Source organism: Symphalangus syndactylus, chromosome 22, assembly GCF_028878055.3.
Source record: "Symphalangus syndactylus isolate Jambi chromosome 22, NHGRI_mSymSyn1-v2.1_pri, whole genome shotgun sequence".
Taxonomy (NCBI): Eukaryota; Metazoa; Chordata; class Mammalia; order Primates; family Hylobatidae; genus Symphalangus; species Symphalangus syndactylus.
In genome coordinates, this window is record NC_072444.2 from 73,361,856 (window position 1) to 73,386,856 (window position 25,001).

The window sequence follows — 25,001 nt, forward strand, 5'->3', positions numbered from 1 at the left end:
AGTAACCTACCAAAGTATAGTGCAGCATGTAATAATGTAACAAGGAATTGATATTACCTCTGTCTACCCTTTCCCCAAAAAAGACAAACCAAAACTCCGGTACCTACTTCCAGGATTCTATATGTTTACAACTAGTTATGTTTATTATACAAAGCACAGTCCTCTAAAAACGATTTACTGTATTTTCTTTTGGTGTTTTGGTTTGAGAGACTGTCTCATAATCTGGTGAAAGAAATGAAGATGAGACTTACTTTTAGAGCTACATTTGGTCTATAAGTTAAATTGAGGGAGGATGTCATGATCTGGCTCCTGAATTTCTGGCTTCAGCTCCGTCATCTGCCAACTCTCTTAACAAGAAGAGAGTCATCTGTGATCTGTTTAAAAATTTTCTCATTTATAAAATTAAAATAAGGCCAGCATGCTGGCTCATGCTTGTAATCCCAACACTTTGGGAAGCTGAGGAAGGATAATTGCTTAAGGCCAGCATTTCAAGACCAACTTGGGCAACATAGTGAGACTCCATCTCTATAAAAAATTTTTAAAATTATCTAGGTTTGGTGGTATGCGCTTGTATTCCCAGCTACTTGGGAGGCTAAGGCGGGAAGACCACTTGAGCCTAGAAATTTGAGGTTACAATGCACTATGATCATGCCACAGCACCCCAGCCTGGGTGACAGAGTGAGACCCTGTCACTAAAACAAAATAATATTGAATCCTCATATATTAAAGATGTATTTTGATAACTGGATCTAAAAATGTTTTGTACTTTGGGGAAAGTGAAGTATGTATCCAAAGAATCTCTTTAAATAAATATGCTGCTATTCAGCTCAGTTTCTTCTTATTACCCATATCTGTAGATCATCAGCATTACCAGGACGGGTGTTTCATCTTTACACTAACACTCTTCTCTAGTAAGGATGGAGTAAAGAACCCTGGAATCAGTCTTGAAATTTGATTCTCTTGTAAAATGATGCCATAACTAAGAGCAAATCACCTGTTTCTTGAGTCTTATTTATAAAATAATATAAATATCTACCAATATATCCCGAGATTGTGAGGACCTAATAAGCACATGATTGCAGAGGCTCTCTGAGAACTGTAAAACATTACATAACTGCAAGGTGACATTGTATATTTCATCACTTTCTGTGACCAGCAAGGTAAGATGTAAGAAAAGTATAGGAAAACATGGGCTTAAATCGTTAGAAATTACTGATTCCAGGCTTGGCTTCCTAGTTCCTTGATGTTGTTTGTTGTTGTAGGTGTGTGGTTCTCACTGTCTTATCGCAAAAGTTTGTTTTTTGAGAGAGAGAGGGTCTTGCTCTATCTCCCAGGCTGGAGTGCCATGTTGCAGTCACAGCTCACTGCAGCCTCCCGTTCCTGCGCTCAAGTGATCCTCCTATCTCAGCCTCCCAAGTAACTAGGACCACAGATGTGAGCCACCACGTCCAGCTAATTTTTATTTTTTTAATAGAGAATCATAGGCTCACCATGTTGCCCAGGATGGTCTCGATCTCCTAAGCTCAAGCGATCCTCCTGTCTTGCCTCCCAAAGTGTTGGGATTATAGACATAAGCCACTGCTCCTGGCAAAAGTTTTTACTACTAATAGATTCTTACTAAATTTGTAGTAATACTTGAATGGGAAAATGTATTTGGTGTTCCAACTTGGGATTCTGCCCTATTAAGGAAAACATATTTCTGCCTGGCACTGGAAGCCCTTTTCTCAACTACTTGCCTTTTTTTTCTTTTTTAATGTTTCTGGACCTTTGTTCATTTTGGACATAATGTTTTCTCTGCCTCGCTTATTTCTTTATTTCTTCTTTTGCCCTGCTAAATTCCTGTTGATCCTAAAAGTCACAGTTTAGATTTTACTTTCTTTGGGCATCTTTCCCTAACCTTCCAAGATGAGTGGTTTGACTAGTTGAGATTGGACATGCTTGTCAAGTTCAAACGTGATTGCATACTTCAATATCTCTCTCTGACTAGGTAAGTTTCTTAATGGCAGAGACTGTTTCTCATTCAACAGTTCTCAATAACAGGATAATATCCGGTGTTTAATAGGTGTTCTCAAGTGTATAGAAATGATGCCCAGTGATAAATAATTTTTAATTCATTCATTGTTGCATATTCAGCCATCTAGTTTCCTTTACTCTAGTGCACTTCTGTATCTTGAGGCCGGGTATGTATTTCGTTTGGAGGTTGATAAATGTTCACTTAGAAAGTCTCTGTGGTGCTTAAGGACCCTGAAATATTTGTTGAGCCAACTTGGTCACTATAAACATAGAATGAAATTGACAGAGAAATTGATAGCATTGAGGTAAGATGAGTCATATAATAACCATGTATTCTAGACCTGAGTGAAGAAATAAGAGCTATAAGGGAATCTGATGAAGAAAATGGAAAGGTCAAGAAGCTGGAGATTTTCATGAATTTGAAGACTAGGCATAGTGATTGAGAAGGTATGTGTGAACTCAGGGAACAGGAAGTAGAAGTTGTATTCAGAAGAGGACCAGTATATAAAGAAACAAAAGCATAAAACAGTATGCTGTTACTGGGGAATAGCAAGAAGGTTGCTGTAATTTTAGAGAAGGATGTTTGGGAGAGGTATGGTGCTAGAATGATAATAGGTTGGACAGGTTCAGATGAGACATGTTTGTCAGGCTCAAAAAATGAGACTTTATGCTATAGATGGTGGGCAACTTGCCTTTTTCTTTAGTATGATGTAGAAGCTCCATGAGCTTATGGTGTGCCAGGCATTGGGGACAAAGTGGTGGATGCAAAACAGACACATTGTCTTGCCCCACAGTCCGGTGGAAGAAGGAGGCAGAAATCACAGGGTTACAAAAACAGATACAAACGTCCACGTCTGAGAAGCCTGTGCTGGAAAGGTGTATGTTTCTGAGAACTGATAAAAGAGATTTTTTTTTTTTCCGCTTATGATGGTCAGGTTTCACTGAAGACGTGACGTTTTAAATGTGGACCAGAAGGGTTTATTTAGGAGAAGTAGGGGATTGTTATTGGGGGAGGGGGCTGTGTGGAGAGTGGCAGGTAGGAGAAATAGTAATTCATGTTGCTGTTTCACAGTTTACAGATCTCTCAAAGGCTACATTTGTTTAATTTTGTTACAGGCAGTAAGACCTTATCAAAACACAAATGGGTAGTTTGAATATATTAGGGTTTTCTTAAAAAAAGTTTTGACTGTGATCGACAATAAAAAACATTTTACAAACGTATGTGACTGAAATAACTTTTTACATTCAGTACTCTCTGATTTTTTTTCTTTTCTTTAAAAAAAAATTGCCGACTGTGACCTATTAGTGGGTGCAGTTTGAAAAACATGGGGTAAAATGACCGTTTAGGGTTTTGTTTGTTTGTTTGTTTCTTTCTTTCTTTCTTTCTTTTTTAATTATACTTTATGTTCTGGGGTACATGTGCACAGCATACAGGTTTGTTAAATAGGTATACATGTGCCATGGTGGTTTGCTGCACCAATTAACTCGTCATTTACATTAGGTATTTCTCCTAATGCTATCCCTCCCCCTACCCCCTGCCCCATGACAGGCCCCTGGGGTGTGATGTTCCCCACCTTGTGTCTAAGTGTTCTCATTATTCAGTTCCCACCTATGAGTGAGAACATGCGGTGTTTGGTTTTTTGTCCTTGTGATAGTTTGCTCAGAATGATAGTTTCCAACTGCATCCATGTCCCACCAAAGGAAATGAACTCATCCTTTTTTATGGCTGCATAGTATTCTATGGTGTATATGTGCCACATTTTCTTAATCCAGTCTATCATTCACGGACATTTGGGTTGGTTCCAAGTCTTTGCTATTGTGAATAGTGCCGCAGTAAACATATGTGTGCATGTGTCTTTATAGTATCATGATTTATAATCCTTTGGGTATATACCCAGTAATGGGATTGCTGGGTCAAATGGTATTTCTAGTTCTAGATCCCTGAGGAATCATTACACTGCCTTCCACAATGGTTGAACTAGTTTACAGTCCCACCAACAGTGTAAAAGCATTCCTATTTCTCCACATCCTCTCTACCTTGTCATTTTATGTTTATAAAATTATTACCAGTATTCATAATCCTTTATCTCCACTAATTAATGAGTAATGTTTTTGATCTGTGGTTACTGGGGTGCATTGAGTGCACACCAAAACCCTTGTTCAGTTTTAAAACTAAATATGTTTTGAAAATTCTCTAATACATAATCTTATTATTGTATAGAATTTTTTTTTGGGAGAAAGTTGCAGAGAGTCGAGTTACTCATATACTTGAGTTTTATGGTACATTGTTACCATTGGTTTCTACAAGGGCCTTCTCTTTTCCTCTCCTCCCCTCCTCTCACTCTGTTTTCATTTTTATTATGGAATTATTAAACATACACAAGTATAGTGAATCTCCATGTGTTCATCTTCTGCAGTTAATCACATATGGCCAATCGTGTTTTGTCTCTGACATTAAAGTCCAGTACAGCCTGAATTTGAAAGGGTATTGCAAGACTCCTCTCTGGTTTCCTTTATTCTGTTCTCTCTGTCTTTGCTACTCCCATTCTTCTCTCTACCTTCTCAGGCAACCAACCAATATGTTTAATGTGTCTCTTTTGGCAAAATCTATACTGTTTTATGTACATTTGCTTTTAATTTATAGAAATCACATGTTATATCTGATTCTGTTTCTTACAAGTTTTCTGAATTAACACTGCTTTTTTTCTCCTTATTCACAAAATATATCACAAGGATCTTAAACAAATTTTTTTTTAATTTCAATAGCTTTGGTGAAACAGGTGGTGTTTGTTTGCTTGGAAAAGTCTTTTAGTAGTGATTTCTGAGATTTTGGTGCACCCATCACCTGAGCAATGCACACTGTACCCAGTGTCTAGTCTTTTATCCCTCAATCCCTTCTCATCCTTCCTGCCGAGTCTCCAAAGTCCATTATATCATTCTTTTTTTTTTTTTTTTTTTTTTTTGAGACGAAGTCTTGCTGTGTTGCCCAGGCTGGAATACAGTGGCATGATCTCGGTTTACTGCAACCTCCACCTCCTGGGTTCAAGCGATTCTCCTGCCTCAGCCTCCCAAGTAGCTGGGACTACAGTCATGCACCACCACTGCCGGCTAATTTTTGTAATTTTAGTAGAGACAGGGTTTCACCATGTTAGCCAGGATTGTCTCGATCTCCTGATCTTGTGATCCACCCGCCTCGGCCTCCCAAAGTGCTGGGATTACAGCTGTGAGCCACCACACCTGGCCCATTATATCATTCTTATGCCTTTGCATCCTCATAGCTTAGCTCCCACTTATAAATAATAACGTGATGTTTGGTTTTCCATTCCCGAGTTACTTCATTTAGAATAATGGTCTTCAACTCCATCCAGGTTGCTGTGAATGCCATTATTTCATTCCTTTTTATGCCTAAGTAGTATTCCATGGTATATATACACCACATTCACTCCTTAGTTGATGAGCATTTAGGCTGGTTTCATATTTTTGCAATTGCAAATTGTGCTGCTGTAAACGCATGCAATAATGACTTCTTTTCCTTTGGGTAGATACCCAGTAGTGGGATTGCTGGATCAAATCTACTTTTAGTTCTTTAAGGAATCTCCATACTGTTTTTCCATAGAGGTTGTACTAGTTTACATTCCCACCAGCAGTGTAAAAGTGTTCCCTTTTACCACATCCACACCAACATCATTACTTTTTAATTTTTAAATTATGGCCATTCTTGCTGGAGTAAGGTGGTATCTCATTGCAGTTTTGATTTGCATTTCACTGACAATTAGTGAAGTTGAGCATTTTTTCATTGTTTGTTGGCCATTTGTCTATCTTCTTTTGAGAATTGTCCATTCATGTCCTTTGCCCACTTTTTGATGGGATTGTTTTTTTTCTTGCTGATTTGTTTTGAGTTCCTTGTGGATTCTGAATATTAGTCCTTTGTTGGATGCATAGTTTGCAAATATTTTCTCCCACTCTGTGGGTTGTCTCTTTGCCCCGCTGATTATTTCTTTTGTTGTGCAGAATCTTTTTAGTTTAATTAGGTCCCATCTATTTATCTTTGTTGCATTTGCGTTTGGGTTCTTGGTCATGAACTCGTTGCCTAAGCCAATGTCTAGAAGAGTTTTTCTGATGTTACGTTCTAGAATTTTTGTGGTTTCAGGTCAGTTGATTTTTGTATAGGGTGAAAGCTGAGGATCCAGCTTCATTCTTCTACATGTTAACAGTGCTTCTAAGATGCATCACATTGTATATGCATCTGGACTGTTGATACCAACTGTTTTGTAATATTCATGGTGAGCATCTACCACATTTGACTTCCCTACTCTCCCACTCATAGATACCCACACTGCCTCAAACTTTCCTCTACAGCAGATACCATTTCAGTGAACCCCTGTGCCTACTTACGTACCTGTGTGAGGTTTTCTTTGGGTTATATAGTCAAGACAGGAGTTGCTAGTTCATAGATTATGCAGATTCAGTTTGAGTAATTAATCACGTTGCTCTCTGGAATGGTAGAAAGTCTGTGCTTCCATAGTCATGTATGCAGGAATTTGTATCATATCCTTGCCAACACTTGGCATTATTTTAGTTTTTTATTTTTGTCAGCCTAATCAGTATAAATCATCTCATAAAATTTTTTAAACTTGTGTTTTTCTGATTACTAATGAATTTGCACATCTCTTCACATACTTGTTAGCCTTTTGGGTTTTCTCTTCTGTAAATTGCCTATTTATATCTTTTACCCATTTTTCCTTTAGGGTTACTTTTCCTGTTAATTTGCAGGAGTTTCTTATATATTCTAGATAGTAATCATTTATAGGTTTTAGACATTTAAAATAACATACTATTTTGTCATAAATTTATTAACTTTGTCCGTGGTGTCCTTTATTAAACAAAAATTTTTAATTTTAATGTAATAGATTTTGTTGAGTTTTTTTTGCTTTATTGTTCGTACTTCTGAAATTTTAAGAAGTTCTTTGCTTTTACAGCAGAAAGATATTTCCCTTTGTTTTCTTTTGTCTATGGTTTTACTTAGCATGTTTAGATATATACAGATATTGTAGGTTTGGTTCCAAGCCACCACAATAAAGCAAGTAACACTAAATAAAGCAAGTTACATGAATATTTTGGTTTCACAGTGCATATAAAAGTTATGCTGGCTGGGCACGGTGGCTCACGCCTGTAATCCCAGCACTTTGGGAGGCTGAGGCAGGCAGATCACGAGGTCAGGAGATCGAGACCATCCTGGCTAACACGGTGAAACCCTGTCTCTACTAAAAATACAAAAAAAATAGCCGGGTGTGGTGGCGGAAGCCTGTAGTCCCAGCTACTCAGGAGGCTGAGGCAGGAGAATGGTGTGAGCTCCGCTCCAGGGGGCAGAGCCTGCAGTGAGCCAAGACTGTGCCACTGCACTCCAGCCTGGGCGACAGAGCGAGACTCCATCTCAAAAAATAAAAATAAAAAATAAAAAAATAAAAGTTATGCTTATACTATACTGTGATCTATTACGTATGCACTAGCACTGTGTCTAAAATATATACGTTCCTTAATTTTAAAATGCCCTGTTGCTAAAAAATGGTTGCTAACAGTCATCTGAGCTTTCGGTTATTCACAATCTTTTTACTGTTGGAGGGTCTTGCCTTGATGTTAACGGCTAGACTGATCAGGGTAATGTTTGCTAAAGGTTAGGTGGCTGTGGAAGTTTCTTATAATAAGACAGTAGTGAAGTTTGCTGCATCGGTTGACTCTTTCATGAAAGAATTTGTTGTAGCATGTGATGCTGTTTGATAACATTTTACTCACAGTAGAACTTTTTTCAAAATTGCATTCTCAAACCCTGCTCCTGCTTATCAACTTTGTATAATGTTCCGAATCCTTTGTTGTCAGTTCAGCAATGTTCACAACATCTTCACCTTCAGTAAATTCCATCTCAAGAAACCACTTCCTTGCTCATCCATAAGAAACAACTCCTCATCTGTTCAAGTTTTATGAAATTGCCACAATTTGGTCACATAATATTCTGAACAGGCTCCACTTCTAATTCTAGTTTTCTTGCCATTTCCACTACATCTTCAGTTACTTCCTTTACTGAAGTCTTGAACTCCTCAAAGTCATCCATGAGGATTAGAATTCCGTTCTTACAAACTCCTGTTAATGTGGGCATTTTGACCTCTTTCTATGAATCATGAATGTTCTTAATGACATCTACAGTAGTGAATCCTTTTCAGAAGGTTTTCAATTTACTTAGCTCAGATCCATCAGAGGAATCTATGGCAGCTATTGCCTTAAAAAATGTATTTCTTAAATAAAAACTGGAAAGTCAAAATTACTTTTAATCCGTGGACTGCAGAATGAATGTTGTCTTAGCAGGCATGAAAATAGCATTAATCTCCTTGTTCATCACCATCAGACTTCTTGGGTGACCATATGCATTGTTGAGTAGTTGTATTTTAAAATAATTTTTTTCCCTGAGCAGTAGCCCTCAACAGTTAGCTTAGAATATTTATTAAACCTGTAGAGCACAGGAAGAGTAGATTTAGCATATTCTTGAGGGCCCTAGGATTTTTGGAATGGTAAATGAGCATTGACTACAATTAACATCACCAGCTGATTAGCCCCTAACAAGAGTCAGTCTGTTCTTTGAAGCTTTGAAACCAGGCATTGACTTTTCCTCTCTAGCTATACAAGTCCTAGATGGCATCTTCTTCCAGTAGAAGGCTATTTCATCTACGTGGAAAATCTATTGTTCAGTGTAGCCACCTTCATCAGTGATCTTAACTAGATCTTCTGGATCACTTGTGATGTTTCTCCATCAGGACTTGCTGCCTCACCTTGCGCTTTTATGTTATGGAGATGGATTTTTGCCTTCAACCTCATGAGCCAATCTCTGCCATCTTCTAACTTTTTTCCTGTAGCTTTTTCACCTCTCTCAGCCTTCATAGAATTGAAGTGCCTTGCCCTGGATTAGGCTTTGGCTTACGGGAATGTTGTGGCCGGTTTGATTTTCTATCCAGACCACTGAAACTTTCTCTGTCTCAGCAATAAGGCTGTTTTGCTTCGTTATTATTTGTGTGTTCACTAGAGTGGCACTTAGTGAGCTTAAAAAGGAGCAGAAAATGTGACTTTATAATGTTTTGTGATTTCTAGTAGGCAGGTCTCCGTTCTCATGCCACATTTTCTGCTTCTTTTTAAGTTTAGCTATTCCTAGACTTCTGTTCCTTAGCCAAATTTCACGGCGTTTTTCTTAAATATGCTTATGCGTTCTTGATTTAACTTATTCTGACAAAATGCCAAAGAGATGCTGACTATGATGTAGTATAGATGATTATTTGGGGAAAAGCAGGTATGACTTGATTGGATCTGACAAAACTTGATGCTGCTTGTGGGGGTCCCAATAACTGCCCTGGCTTACTGTTCACTTGTCTGTAGCATAGAAGCTTGTTTGCCCACTTCCTCATATTGTATTTCTTTTCTTTCCCATTTGTTTTTATATCTTTGTCTCTCTGCTTTCTTTAACGGTAACTACTGGCAGAAGATCATGAAATTAATGTAATTCTTTTCTTATTATTTGATATCTATCCCCCTCTATCATCTTACCTTCCTTTTAAAGTACTGGTTATAATCAAACTAATCTACTGTGTATTTTGCATAGAAGGGACCGTCAGTTTAATTTTATTTATGTCTTGCTGAATGAAACTTTTCTTTTTGGATCACTGCACCAATTCCTTTTGTATAATAACATTTCACATACCCTAAAGGCTTGAATGAAATTAAGACCTTCTAATTTCCAAAAAAATGGTGTAATATCTTAGGATTAAGAATTTTGGCTTTGCAAGACTTGGAACCCACCCAAATGTCCAACAATGATAGACTGGATTAAGAAAATGTGGCACATATACACCATGGAATAGTATGCAGCCATAAAAAATGATGAGTTCATGTCCTTTGTAGGGACATGGATGAAGCTGGAAACCATCATTCTCAGCAAACTATCGCAAGGGCAAAAAACCAAACACCGCATGTTCTCACTCACAGGTGGGAATTGAACAATGAGAACACATGGACACAGGAAGGGGAACATCACACACCGGGGACTGTTGTGGGATGGGGGGAGGGGGGAGGGATAGCATTAGGAGATATACCTAATGCTAAATGACGAGTTAATGGGTGCGGCACACCAACATGGCACATGTATACATATGTAACAAACCTGCATGTTGTGCACATGTACCCTAAATCTTAAAGTATAATAATAATATAATTAAAAAGAATTTTGGCTTTGCATATATATGTATATCCTGGATTGTATTTCTGTTTTGTTACTTAGGGCTGTTTGACCTCAACAACTTATGAAACATCCTTATGCCTCAATTTCTTTATATGCATTTTTCATAGCCTGACATGTAGTAGGAATCCAGTAAAGATTTCATTTATTCATTCAGTTAATGTATGTTAAGCAGCTTCTGTATTTTGGCCATTGTACTAGGCATTAGGGATAAGAAATTAACAAAACAAGCAAAAATCATTGCCTTCTTGGAACTTACTTTATGGTAGGGGGAAAGAGGCAGTAAACAAATGAGATCTTCACTATGTTAGATGTTGCAAAGTGGTATGGAGGAAAGTAAAACAGGAAAGGAGTGCTAGAGGAGGAGTACTCTTTTAGATTAGAAAAAAAAAAGTCACGGAATGCCTCTCTGCTAAGATAAGACTAGAAGCAATTTTGAAAGCATACCATTTGGATATATAGAAACAGCAACATCAGTGTGGCTAGAATTAAAGATTGGAGAGGAGAGAGGTCGGAAATGAGATAAGAGAGATGCAGAGTCTTGTAGGTCATTGAGTGATTTTTTTTTTTTTTTTTTTTTTTTTGAGACGGAGTCTCGCTGTGTCGCTCAGGCTGGAGTCCAGTGGCGCGATCTCGGCTCACTGCAACTTCTGCCTCCTGGGTTCACGCCATTCTCCTGCCTCAGCTTCCTGAGTAGCTGGGACTACAGGCGCCTGCCACTACGCCCGGCGAATTTTTCTGTATTTTCAGTAGAGACAGGGTTTCACTGTGTTAGCCAGGATGGTTTCGATCTCCTGACCTCATGATCCGCCCATCTTGGCCTCCCAAAGTGCTGGGATTACAGGCATGAGCCACCACGCAGCCATTGAGTGATTTTTAACCTTTACTGTGAATAGGATGGAGATCAGAAATTCTCTATGGGGTGGGTGGCATGACACAATTTACCTTCCAAAAAGTATAACTGCTTTATTGGGAATGGGCCATTGTGGGGGAAGGGAGGAAGGAGGGAAAATTCTATTTAGGAGGCTATTTCAGTAAGTTGTGGAAGTAATTAAGTGATTAGAAACTGGATATATGTTATAGGAACTGTTCATTTAACCTTTATTTAAAAGTATTTTCTGCCCTGGTAGTAATAAAACTTGTTGAACATAATTTTATCTTTCTTTGAATTATTCAGAATTTTGTACTCTTAAAGTTTGAAGTAATAAATGCAGAAGATACTTAAAATCTGTGATATAAATTTATTTCCTGTAATCTGGAATTTTTCTTTCATCTGGTAGTGGTGACAAACACCTCAATTAATTTAGCAAACATTAATTTTTTGTAATTGAAATTTTCTAGTTTCTGAGTATATATTTAATTTTGTTTAAAAAATTCTACTTACGAAAATTGTAATAATCTAAGGTGTTATCAGTATGAGCCACAAGTATTAAGAGAGAATGATGGCAATGTATATATAGGTCTTTGGCAAAGAAACTATTTATAATTGATTCTTAAAGCACTCTGTGATTATTAACAAAGTAACTTTTATATAAAATTATGCATTCATTAATATTACTAAAACAACTTACGTTGCCTACTTTACATTTTCCAGGAACATCATTTACAGCGAGCGATTTCAGCACAGCAAGTGTTTAGAGAAAAAAAAGAGAGCATGGTCATTCCTGTTCCTGAGGCAGAGAGCAACGTCAACTATTACAATCGCTTGTACAAAGGAGAGTTTAAACAGCCAAAACAGTTCATTCATATTCAGCGTAAGTTTGTTAATTCATTGTTTTCTGTTTGTACTTTAAATTTATCAACCAGTGGAAGTCTTTTCTTTTGCCTAAAGAAATTCTCATTTTTTAATTCATACACACTGATTAATAGAAATGTTAAACATTAAAGAATAAAATCTCTCTGTGCTTACATCAGAATTTGGAAATCACTTTGAGTTTTAAGTAACATTTGGAACATTTGATATTTATGTAGTATAGGATTTTGTGTAGCACTTATACTTTATTACACAGCTAAAAGGTGGTGGATTACTATACCCAAATGAGATTTCCTTTTTTATTTTTTGAGACAGAGTCTCTCTCTGTCACCCAGGCTGGAGTGCAGTGGCATGATCTTGGCTCACTGCATCCTCTGCCTTCCGGATTTAAGCGATTCTCCTGCTTCAGCCTCCTGAGTAGTTGGGATTACAGGCCTGTGCCACCACACCCAGCAAATTTTTGTATTTTTAGTAGAGATGGGATTTCGCCGTGTTGGCCAGGCTGGTCTCAAACTCCTGACCTCAGTTGATCCGCCCACCTCGGCCTCCCAAAGTGCTGGGATTACAGGTGTGAGCCACTGCGCCCACCTGAGATTTAAAGGCCCAATGGCCCTAATGTCCAGGAGTAGTCTTCTGAAATTTTTCAGAATCAGATCTAATGCCTTTACTTTCATTTAGTTTTTATTAAAGAATTCTGTGTAGTTCTGCCTCCTTAATACTCTTACTTTTCTCCCACTGTTAGTATTTAAATGATCACCACCTCTAGCGTGAAGACTTTTAACAATCTCCTGTTGTATTTACTGTCTTGTATCTCCTGTCCCTATACTCGTCTAATCTAGCTTCTCTCCACAAAGAACTTCTAGAGTAGGATTTTTCAGCTGATTCCACAGACAGATGCTAGTGTCTTCTTATCTTGTCAGGTGTGTAAAAAAGAAATATTGGGTAGCTTGTTAAAATAGAGATTCCAGGGCTCAACATCCGGCCTACCTGAAGTACCCACCTGTCTGACAACCTACCTGTATGAGAATCTCTGGGTGTGAAGTCTGGTGATTTGTATTTTTAAAGAGTTCCCTGTGTAATTCTGAAACATCACCAGCTTTAAGACTGACTGTAAGATTGACTGCTTTTCATTGATTCTAAGATGCACTGTTTTCATCTTTGCAGTGAAATTGCATCTTAAATTGCTGTTGTTCAGGATTGAAGTCTTGTTCTTCTAAAGAGAATTTTCATTTGTTTCTGCCAGGCATTTGGGGACACTGCCAACCGGAGACCACGTTAAAGTTTTTGCTTGTTTGTTTTGTTCGTTTGTTTTTGGACCACAGTGTTAGCTTTAATTTAGGCTGCAGATCTGCTCAAGGTTCAGTTCTTGGGAAGATTTTTTGCTTCTCCTTTCTACCTAAGGGCAAGTTGAGAAATACAAAATTCTTTGCTTTCCCTTTCTGCATGGCTAATTTATTTAATCTTACACTGAGGGAATAGCCCTTTGGTAATGTCGCTTTATTCAGTAGTATTCTATACTAATATTAACACCCAAACATAAAGCTTTTTTCTTTCTTATGGTGCATATAGTAATGTTGTGTCTTGTAATTGATGGCAGTTTAGATTTGATAGAATTCAATAATAGTCATATTCTCTAGTATGATTATTAGGTCCTTTGTAATTTGTTCCCTGCTTTCTCCTTTAACCTCATTTATTTTTGCTCTTCCCTTCACTCTGTGTACCACAGGGACTACGAAAATTACCCACATTCACCTTCTTTGATATTTAATATTTCCTTGCATGTGCTATTGAAGTCTTCTTTCCCTTCCTATAGCTCATTAAAGACTTAACTCCCTTACGAAAGCCACCTTGACTTTTCTCACTCTACCTGTCTTCTTTGCTTATCATAGTATCTTTTACATACTTCTGTTAGAGGACTCACCATACTTTATTGCAATTATTTGTAACCATTCTTTCTCTCCTTTTAGACTGTGAGCTCCTTGAGGGCAGGAACTGTATATTTTATTTTCTCTTGTGTCTTCAGAGTAAAGTGCTTGGCTTATAGATGCTCAATAAATGATGTGTTTGTTGACTGAATGTTTTAAAATGGCTTTAAAAAGTCTTTTGGTGGTACAGCCATTTTCCACAGATTTCTTTTCTCTGAAATAGATTAGAGAAACAACACATGCAAAAATTATGTGTTTTTTTCTCCTGTGTTCTTTGACTTTGAGTCCCATTAGCTTTTTGAATTTGCCTTTACCTTCTATCAGTCAGGAAGGAGATAACTATTCATAATAGGAATTTTAAGGATCTCTCTTATGCCAAAGTATCAGTTATTTTGTATTTTGATAATGTTGGAGTTAGGCAGGAAGACCATTTGTAAAAACCATTCTAGGAAACCAAGAACTAAAAATCGGGTGTAACTCATGTGGGTCAGGCCCATTGAATACAATAAACATTATTCTTGTGTTGGTTTTTTTCATTTCATTTTATTCTATTATTGTAAAAAACAATAAAAATAATAGAAAATTATTTTACCTTTCATTTTTTCTTTTAGCTTGTCAGCATATACTGCATACTATACAGTATCTTACTGCACATACAGTATTCTGCCTTTCTAGTCATATTTTAAGTTTCTCAGATTTTTATATATAGTCATTTAAAATGCATATACCACTTTCCATCAGTTTGATATTTCACAATTTGCTTATTGGACTTAAGATTATCTCTACTAAATTTTAAATTCATTACTCATTTTTTCCAAGGAAGGTTAAAAAAATTTTTTTAACATAACTTTTTGCTAAGCCTTTAAGGAGTTTCAGAAAATTTCACTCTGGATTTTTCCTTTTCTTCTTTTAATGATAGATTAGAGAGAATCCCCATTCACTTGGTTAGAAAAAAAACATTGTAAAATTGCCACAGTAGGGTGGCCTTGTTCAGGTTCATCACATACTTGCCTGGGCTTTGGCAGAAGCCTCCTTATTGCCCTAGTCTTTATACCTTCCAATCCATCATCCACTGCCACTGTTGTAGTTATTATCCATTTCAAAATTTTCAGTGACTGTCTGTTGACTATAGGATAAAATTTTTAACATCTTTGTGTGACGTATAAGGCACTCCTTTGTGCCCGTCTAGCCATGTTTCCCTATGTGTTCTTCCACTATGACACCAACCTTATTGAAATGAACTGTTTGAGGGTCTTTTTCTTCCTCTACACTGTAACCTCCTTGGGATCAGGGGCTCCATCTTATGGTACTTTAGTATTTTTATTACCTAGTACAGTCCCAGAGTGTAGTCTCAATACACTTTTCCTTCCTAATTTCTTTAACCCATCATGCTTTAAGCTACATTAATAATGAGATCTTTGTAGCTCTTTGAGTTATGCCTTATTTTGTTTATGTCTTCACATAGCCTTTTACTTCTCCACTTGTTAAAATACAGCTTGCCTCCAGGATTACCTTTAGGAGCCTTTTGCTGACTTCTCTCAGCATTGTTCTTGGCACTGTTTGCCCCTCCTGTGTCCAGTGCATACTTTTGTTGTGGCACTGACCACCTTCAGTTGTGATTGTTTGCCCTCTGTTGGGCAGAGTTTATTGAGAGAAGGGACTTTGTTTTCTTTGAATTTCACTGCCTAGTACAGTACTTATAGCATGTCGTTAGATGTGCAGTTAAATATTTGCTGAATAAATAAATGAGTGAAAGAATTAATGAAATTAAAAGCATATACTCCGTGGCATTTTCGAGCCATCAGTATTTGTTGGACTAAAAATTGTACACAGAATCACATATAAGGCTAAAATTATTAGTGCATACAGTGAAACTGGGCAACCTGCTGTGTTAGAAATTAAAAGGTGAGTTCCGTTATTCACCAACTGTTAATTTAGCCCAAAAAGTGCCAAGAAGGAGTTGGGAGTAGACTCCAACCTGTTATGAAAGTGAGACAAACATTCTTGTTCCTTCCGATCCCTTTTAGTAGCAGTTCTTCATAGTCACCCTTATCAGCTTTATGCAGAACTTATTGAATCATAACACATCGAACTGTCTTTACCAGGTGAAAAGCATCATGAAGGCACAAAGTCTTTGATGACCTAAGATAGTAAAGCTCTTCAATTGTGTGCCACATGCAGAAAAAAACGCTACCTGCTTTCATTAAATTACATTTACTTTGGGTTTCTCAACCCAAATGTTATAATTTTCATTCCTCATGGAGTTCAATAATTTTATTAAATTCAGTACCCAAACTTTTTAAGGAAACAACTTTTACATTTCAATAGTATCTTTATTTGATCTCCTATTACCTGTTTTATTTAATATGATAACATTTTACAGTTGATACTAAATATCTTGGAATTGTAGAACATGAAGGAACTTAGCATTCTCCTCTCCCCCCCAAACGCCCCCCGCCCCACAAAGGAGTCTTGCTCTGTTGCCCAGGCTGGAGTACAGTGGCGCAATATCTGCTCACCACAGCCTCCACCCCCGCCCCCCCCAGGTTTAAGCAATCCCTCTGCCTCAGCCTCCGGAGTAGCTGGGATCACGGGTGTGCGCCACCACGCCCGGCAAATTTTTGTATTTTTAGTAGAGACAGGGTTTCACCATGTTGGCCAGGCTCATCTTGGACTCCTGACCTCGTGATCCGTGATCCGCCCACCTTGGCCTCCTAAAGTGTTGGGATTACAGGCGTGAGCCACCGCACCGGCCTGTCATTGTTTCTTAAGTATTCTGAAGTTAATTTGTATCCAGTTTTGAACTCAGTTATAATAGTTCTTGGTAGCAGGACTCTCTTTTCTTATTTTGAAATGAAAGTTTACTTCCCCCATCTCATTCCCTTAGTCTTACAAACATAGAACAGTAGACTGTCTTGACTGAAAGAAGAGTTCAGGAGAAAGGATAGGTGGAGTAATAACTTGTCGTCTGTCAGGCAGGGAGAGGAATGCACTCAAAGGGAGTTGAAATGTACTGTTTTGTCGGCTTCCAAGATTTGAAGCCCTGGCAAAATGCCTGTGTGCGGATACTGCTGTACACTTCTGTACACTTGAAGCTGACTCTTTCTCAGACTGATAAAGCTGACTGTTGTCAAGTCTACATTGGAAAAGAGAAAAAGTTATACTTACCAACATAAAGTGGACCTGTGTATACCACTAGGTTTTTCAGCATGGTTAAAATAGATGCTGGCCTAACATCCAACTTCAGTCTCATTATCCTTGGAAATGTCTTTTGATATTCTCTGCATTATGCAAAAAATGATAATTGACCTGTTCTTTCAGGGCAAACATATTTTGATTGGAAAGAGTTGGGAAAGATTCAGAACAAATGAAGAGCATTGTTTTGTTTATACAGTAAGACATTGGTAAAAAGGATGCATTCCAGGAACATCATTTTCTTGTAAAAAAAAATACTATTGGATGTGTGTTAAGAAATTGGACATAAATTCCATGAAAGGAGATCACATATTCAAATAAATAAAGACTGGTAAAACAATGCCATGGGTACAGAAGCAGATTTTGTCAGATTTGTGGAGAACACGTTACAGGTGAAGCTGGATCTCAATTTCAGGTGATTAGAAGGCCCAGGGAGCAAGGCCAGCCCCTGAGGGCAACCCACATTCAGATCAGCTAGCTCTAAGGATATTCCTCTCTCCTCAGATTGTGCACTAGCTGCAACCATGTCCTATTCTTGGGCAAAGCTGTGAGTGTGGACACGGGCTGAAATGGTAGAGTTGTATCTGGGTAGGTACTAATCCAGGAAGGAGGAGAAGCCTCCAAACCTAGAAGATAATAGATATGAAAGGGGGCCAGGCACAGTGGCTCACACCTGTTATCCCAGCACTTTGGGAGGCCAGCGTGGGAGGATCACTTGAGCCCAGAAGTTGGAAACTAGCTTGGACAGCACAGTGAGACCTTGTCACTACAGGGGAGAAAAAAGGTAATGCCAGACATTGTGTGAAAAGCAAACTAATCATTGGGTAGTCTGAGATAAGTGAAAGAGAAGCCCGAGTTTAAGGGAGAATGCCCCTTCAGGCTATGTGCATTTATTTATGTCCACTTTTCAAAAAAAAAAAGAAAAAGAAAAAGGGATTTGCAGTGACTTAGAGTAAAATACAATGCAATAAAGACCATGGTTAAAGAAATCAGGGAGAGAATAAAGACACTATAATAAGGTAAATTTGATGTATAGTGGCACATATATTAGCCATGATGTGATTACAAAATATAAAAGCAGGATTGGTCATAAAGGGTGGATGGTTCTTGGCCTTCAAGCATTTTGAACCCTCCTATGGGGCCTCCCAAAGAAGATACCCTGAGGTAACTCAGCAGAACTGATTGTGTTAGGAGGAGTTACCAAAGATAGGCCTTCAGCATATTCACCTAGCAACTAACATCTCCATAAATGATTCTCCAATGATGCCACACTCCCCTGAGAGTACCTTACAGCATCCTGTTTCCCCTACCTTAAGAGACTAAAGGAAATCCTTCCCATCTTACTCAGTAACATAATTCCATGGGCTATCTACCTAGAAAAATATTTTCTCATATGTTTATTTCTTGAAAATTTTAAAGAAGTCTAAACTTTTCCTTCCACAGTTATGGGTAAAAGATAGTAAAATAACATTTACTGACCTCTGTATTTACATCCTATTATGGTTTGCATACATTTTTTGTATACTAAGCCAATTATTGCTCAAAGGAGCCTTCTGAGACAGATAATGTATTTCTCCCATTTTAAACCTAAGGTTAAAGAGCCCAGGGTGATGCAGCTAGCAATAGAAGAGTCAGAATTCTCATCCAGGCCATCTGGCTCCAGAGTGTGCCTGTTTAACTGTTTTATACTGCCTTTTAGTCATGGTTCATCATTACAAGTTGCAAATATTTCTACACTTTAAACATAGAAATTCATTACCATTCAAAGGGGGTTGGTAATAGAATCAATAATGGATTCTTTTTTTTTTTTCAATGGATAAATTGCAGGGTAGAGGCAGGTTGCTTGCTGATAGAAAAGGTAGATGTATATAACTGTGATGACGCACTCTTCACATTTGGCCTGGCAGAAGATTAATGAATGGAGGAGCACTATTAATGGGTCAGAGAAGAGGTGCCAAAGGGAGAAACTTGAAGAAAAGGGAACCACGAGAGTAATACAGGCACTCACTTCATATTTTACTGTATTGCCTAGAGTAGTGAGGAGCTCTTGAAAGGGAGTGAATTTTAGCTTTTGGGAAAGCCTAAGATTGAACTTTTAAAAGAGCCTTTTGAGTTTTATAAATCAAAGACATTAGAGGGAGAACCACTAGGGCAGCAATACAAGCTGATCCTTAAGTGCTTCCATTCAAACACATGCATGCATGTGTGCACGCATACACTAGAAGAACACAAAATAAGAGGATCAGCCAGGACCTTTGGGTTTTAGGGATTAACTCAGCAGAGCTAGAGAACCCATTCTAGTGCCTTTGGGTATACTGGTTTGCTCCAAGTCCAACCTATCTTTGAAAATAATTCCACAATTTGAATAAAGAGAGGCCCAAATTGGGAAAGGGTGTGTAGCAGTTATTGATTTCTAAGCCTCCAACTAAGCACTGTGCCTGACAAAAAATAAGATTTGCTTTCAGTGAAATTGGACCACGTAGGACCTCAGTCAAGTGGGCTTTATTTTCTCTATATGTTAACAAACAAAAAAAAGGTTACTGTACCTTTCATGGTTTTAGAGGAGGCTAAAGTAGATAACAAGTGATGTAAAGGATGAGACAATGAAAAGGCAGTCTCTATGATTATGTCGCTTTTTAAATAAGATAATTTAGTATTAAAAGAATTGTTTTCTCACTAACATTGTTCTTATTAAGAAACTAAAGTTGTAGTAAATACACAATCTTCCCTCCATAGAGTTGAGTAAAGCCACCTCCCCGCCCTACCGCCCCCGCAAAATTGGACCTTGTTTAAAAAAGTTTTCTCATTACTGACTTAAGAATCTCCTGTTTTGGCTGGGCGTGGTGGCTCACACCTGTAATCCCAGCACTTTGGGAGGCTGAGGTGGGTAGATCACAAGGTCAGCAGTTCAAGACCAGCCTGGCCAAGATGGTAAAACCCTATCTCTACTAAAAATACAAAAATTAGCCGGGTGTGATGGTGCACGCCTGTAATTCCAGCTACTCTGGAGGCTGAGGCAGAAGAATTGCTTGAACCTGGGAGGTGGAGGTTTCAGTGAGCCGAGATCGTGCCATTGCACTCCAGCCTGGGTGACAGAGCGAGACTCCATCTCAAAAAAAAAAAAAAAAGATCTCTTGTTTCTCTGATAGAAACTAAGAAAGTAAGCTTTTTTTTTTTTTTGAGAAGCTGATTTTCATGCTCTGATTATAATAAAAAGTTAAATGTTAATTGCAGAAATAAAATAATAATTCTGTTTCCCAAAGATAATTAATCCAGATAAAAGTTGTATTTTCTTCCCTTTTTTTTTTTTTTTAAAAAAAGGCATTATACTCTATGTATGCGTGTATGTGTGTATGTGTTTGTGGCTTTTGCTTTTTTCACTGACTCTCATAGAGTAAGCATTTTTCTGTTGTAATCAAATAATTTTAATAGTCTTTGGAAGCTGTAAATTATTACAAGGAATTAGTTTTATATCCTTCCGTAGTCAGCAGGGATCTATAAGAGGGCCAGTACTGAAGGTTTTTATTTGTTTCTACTTTAATTATCGAGAAGGTTTAGACCCAGATTATTAGTAAACTAGTAATTTGAATTAGTGAAATATGAATTTGTATGTCATGGAAAAATAAGATGTTAGGCTTTTGAAAAAACAAATAAACTATATTTTAAACGATTTTAGATTTACAAAAAAGCCAATAACAAAATTTTCATGTGCTACCCCTACACACTTTCTCCTACTATTAATATCTTGTATTAGTCAGTACATTTCTTACAGCTAATGATGTTATTAATTAAAGTTCATAGTTACAGTTTGCTCTTTGTATTGTACAGTTTTATGGATTTTGAAAAATGCGTAACATTATGGATCCATGATTACAGTATCCTACAGAATAGTTTCATCACTCTAAAAACTCCCTGAACTTCACTGGTACATTCTTCCAAATCCCGGGCAACCACTGATCTTTTTGTTGTCTCTTTAGTTTTGCCTTTCCCAGAATGTCATATAGTTGGAATTGTATAACACATAGCCTTTTCAGATTCTCTCATGTCTTTTTGTTGCTTCATAGCTCATTTCTTTTTATCATTGAATAATGTTTTATTATATGGCTATATCACAGTTTATCCATTCACCTATTAAAAGACATCTTGATTGCTTCCAGTTTCACAGCTGTAAATAAAACTGCTCTAAACATTTGTATGTAGGTTTTTGTGTGGCTGTGAGTTTTCAGCTCAATTTGGTATATACTTAGGAGCACAGTTGCTGTAAACATGTTCAGTTTTATAAGAAACTGCCAAACTGCATTCCAAAGTGGCTGTACCATTTTGCATTGCCACTGACAGTGAATGAGAGTTTCTATTGCCCTGCATCCTTATCATCATTTGGTTTTGGGTCAGTTTCTGGATTTTAACCATTTTACTAGGTGCAAGGTGGTATGTCACTGTTGTAATTTGCCGTTCCCTGATGGCATAAGATGTTGATCACCTTTTTGTTTGATTGACGTTATTTATATATCTTCTTTAGTGTGGTGTCTGTTCAGATCTTTTGCCCATTTATTTATTGGATTGCTTGTTTTATTGTTGAGTTTTAAGTGTTCTTTGTATATTTTAGATACATGTCCTGTAGAGATAAGTATTTTGCGTATCTTCTTCCTCTCTGTGCCTTGTCTTTTCATTCTCTAACAGTGTCTTTCACGGAGTGAAAGTTTTTAATTTTAATGAAGTCCAGCTCAACAATTTTTTTACTTTCATGAATTATGTGTTTGGTATTATTTCTAAAAGCTCATCATCAAACCCAAGGTCCCTGAGATTTTCTCCAGTGTTATTTTCTAAAAGTTTTGTTGACTGCATTTTATATGTAGATCTGTGATCCATTTTGAATTAATTTTTGTGAAGGGTGTAAGTTCTATATCTAGATTCATTTTTTTCATATGGGATGTCACCGTTCTAGCACTCGTTGTTGAAAAGACTCCCCCCCCCCCCCCACTGAATTGCCTTTGCTCCTTTGTCAGAGATCTTTTGTCAAAAACTATATTTGTATGGATCTATATCTGGGCTCTCTATTCTGTTCCATTGATCTGCTTGTCTGCTCTTGTCAAATTCTTGCTGTTTTGTTTATAATAGCTTCAGAGTAAGTCTTGAAGTCAAGTAGTGTCAGTCCTCTGCCTCTTTTCTTTTCTTTTCTTTTCTTTTCTTTTTTTTTTTTTTTTAGCACCAGTTGCTCTGAACCTAAGTCCTCTGCCTTTTTTCTTCTTTACTCTTGTATTGGCTCTTTGTAGCTCTTGTCTTTCTATATGAACTAGAATCAATTCATCATTGTAACAAAATAACTTACTGGGATTTTTATTGAGACATTGTTGAATCTATATCACATTTGAGAAGAATTGACATAATAATGTCTTCCTATCCATGAACATGGAATATCTCTGCATTTTTTTATTTCTTTCATCAGACTTTTGCGATTTTCCTCATGTAGATCCTCTGCATGTTTTGTTAGATTGATACTTAAGTGTCTTTTTTTGTTGTTGTTCTAATGTAAATGGTGTTGTTCCTTAATTTCAAATACCGAGTGTTCATTTTTGGTCTGTAGGAAAGCAATTGACTTTTGTATATTAACTTTGTATGCTACAGCCTTACTATACTCTAATTAGTTCCAGGGTATTTTTAGTCAATTCTTTGGAATTTTCTACGTAGACAGTCTTGTCATCTGTAAGCAAAGACAGTTTCATTTCTTCCTAATCTGTATACTTTTTATTTCTTTTTCTTGTCTTATTTCATTAGACAGGACTTCCAGGATGATGTTGAATAGAAGTGTTGAGAAGGAACATCCTTGCCTTGTTCCTGATCTTAGTAGGAAAGCTTCTAGTTTCTTACAATTGTGATATTAACTGTAGGTTTTCTGTAAAAGTTCTTTATCAAATTGAAGAAATTCTCCTCTATTCTTAGTTTGCTGAGAGTTTTATCATGAAAGAGAGTTAGATTTTTTCAAATGCTTTTTCTACATCTGTTGATATGCTCATGTGATTTTTCTTCTTTAGTCGATGAAGTGGATTAAATTAATTGATTTAGAATGCTGAACAAATCCCACTTGGTCTTGGTGTATAATTTTTTTTTTTTTTTTTTTTTTTTTTTTTTTTTTGAGACGGAGTCTTGCTCTGTCGCCCAGGCTGGAGTGCAGTGGCCCAATCTCGGCTCACTGCAAGCTCCGCCTCCCAGGTTCACGCCATTCTCCTGCCTCAGCCTCTCCGAGTAGCTGGGACTACAGGCGCCTGCCACCACGCCCGGCTAATTTTTTGTATTTTTAGTAGAGACGGGGTTTCACCATGGTCTCGATCTCCTGACCTCGTGATCCGCCCGCCTTGGCCTCCCAAAGTGCTGGGATTACAAGCGTGAGCCACCGCGCCTGGCCGGTGTATAATTTTTATATGTTGGATTCAGCTTGCCATAATAATATTTTGTTGAGAATTTTTGCATGTATGTTCATGAGAGCTATTCATCTGTCATTTTCCTTTCTTGTAATATCTTTTTCTCCTTTAGGATTGGGGTGATGCTGACCTTATAGAATGAGTTAGGAAGTGTTATCTCGACTTCTATTTTCTGGGAATGATGAGAGAGATTGATATAATTTCTTTCCTAAATGTTCGGTAGAATTTATCAGTGAACTTATCTGGGACTGGTGTTTTTTGGGAGGTTTTTTGGTTTGACTCTATACTTACTATAGATCTATATAGATTTTCTGTTTCTTCTTTAGTCAGTTTTGGTAGTTTATGTTTTTGCCCATTTTATGTAAGTTGTCAATTTATGGCCATATAGTTGTTCTGTGCTTATCATAATGTACTTTTATTATTGTTTTAATGTCTGTTGGATGAGTAGTGATGACCACTATTTCATTTTTGACATTAGTCAGTTGTCTTCTTCTTTTTTTTTTTTTTCTTAGAGATTATTCAGTGTTACTGATCTTTTCAGAAGTCAGGTGGCTTGTTTTTGTAAACTGATTTCTTATCATTTTAGAAACTTGAAAGCTGTAAAAGGATTTTATGTTTTGGTAAGCTTTATTTGTCATTTCAGCAACAAAACAGAAAATCAAAATCTTGTGTTGTTAAATTTACCTAATTGTAAAAATAGCTTTTTCTGGGGATTAGGAGATGATGAAAATTTGCCTTTCTCTCTCTCTCTTTCATTTTCCCTCACAAATATTCATAGATTAGAGGAATTTCAAAGCCAGTATAAACCTTAGAAATTGTTCGGTGTAACCCCTGCTGTGATTCTCAAACCCAGAATTAAGAGATTCTGCAGGGCTTCCCCAGCTCTGAGGGCTAATGAAAGAGCATCTCTGGAATTGGGCGCCAGGAATCTGAACTTCTAACAAATTCTTCAGTTTTCTTTCTTCTGGGCATATACACAGAAGTGTATTTTTAACCAGCCTGGTCTCCTGCAGTGAGAACTGTTATATAGAAGATGACTCAATACTGTGATTTCAGAAATCAGTAACAAGAGGCAGGGACATTAAATGACTTGTATAAGGGACCACACCTGTTGAATGAAAGCAATGAGATGAAGCCCTAAGTCGGGCGTGTTTAATTTGCGGCCCAGGACAGCTTTGAATGCAGTCCAACACAAATTCGTAAACTTTCTTAAAACACTGTGAGATTTTTTTTTTTTTTTTTGCCATTTTTTCTTTAACCTCATCAGGCCATCATTAGTGTATTTTATGGGTGGCCCAAGACAATTCTTGTTCTTCCAGCGTGGCCCAGGGAAGCCAAAAGATTGGACACTTCTGCCCTAAGTCCTTTGATTGCTTGAAGTCTTCGCACTGTATCATACTTCCTGATACTAAGCATTTAAT

At 37.4% G+C, this 25,001-nt stretch overlaps 1 protein-coding gene across 2 annotated transcripts in view; it reads left to right on the forward strand.

The window, feature by feature from the left end:
- Window positions 1-25,001, forward strand: part of EPC2 (enhancer of polycomb homolog 2) — a 145,816-nt gene that overhangs the window by 35,213 nt on the left and 85,602 nt on the right. For both annotated transcript variants that reach the window (XM_055260762.2, XM_063631053.1), the window contains exon 2: window positions 11,883-12,042. In XM_055260762.2, the coding sequence (XP_055116737.1) occupies window positions 11,883-12,042 (160 nt within the window). The remainder of the gene's footprint in view (window positions 1-11,882; window positions 12,043-25,001) is intronic.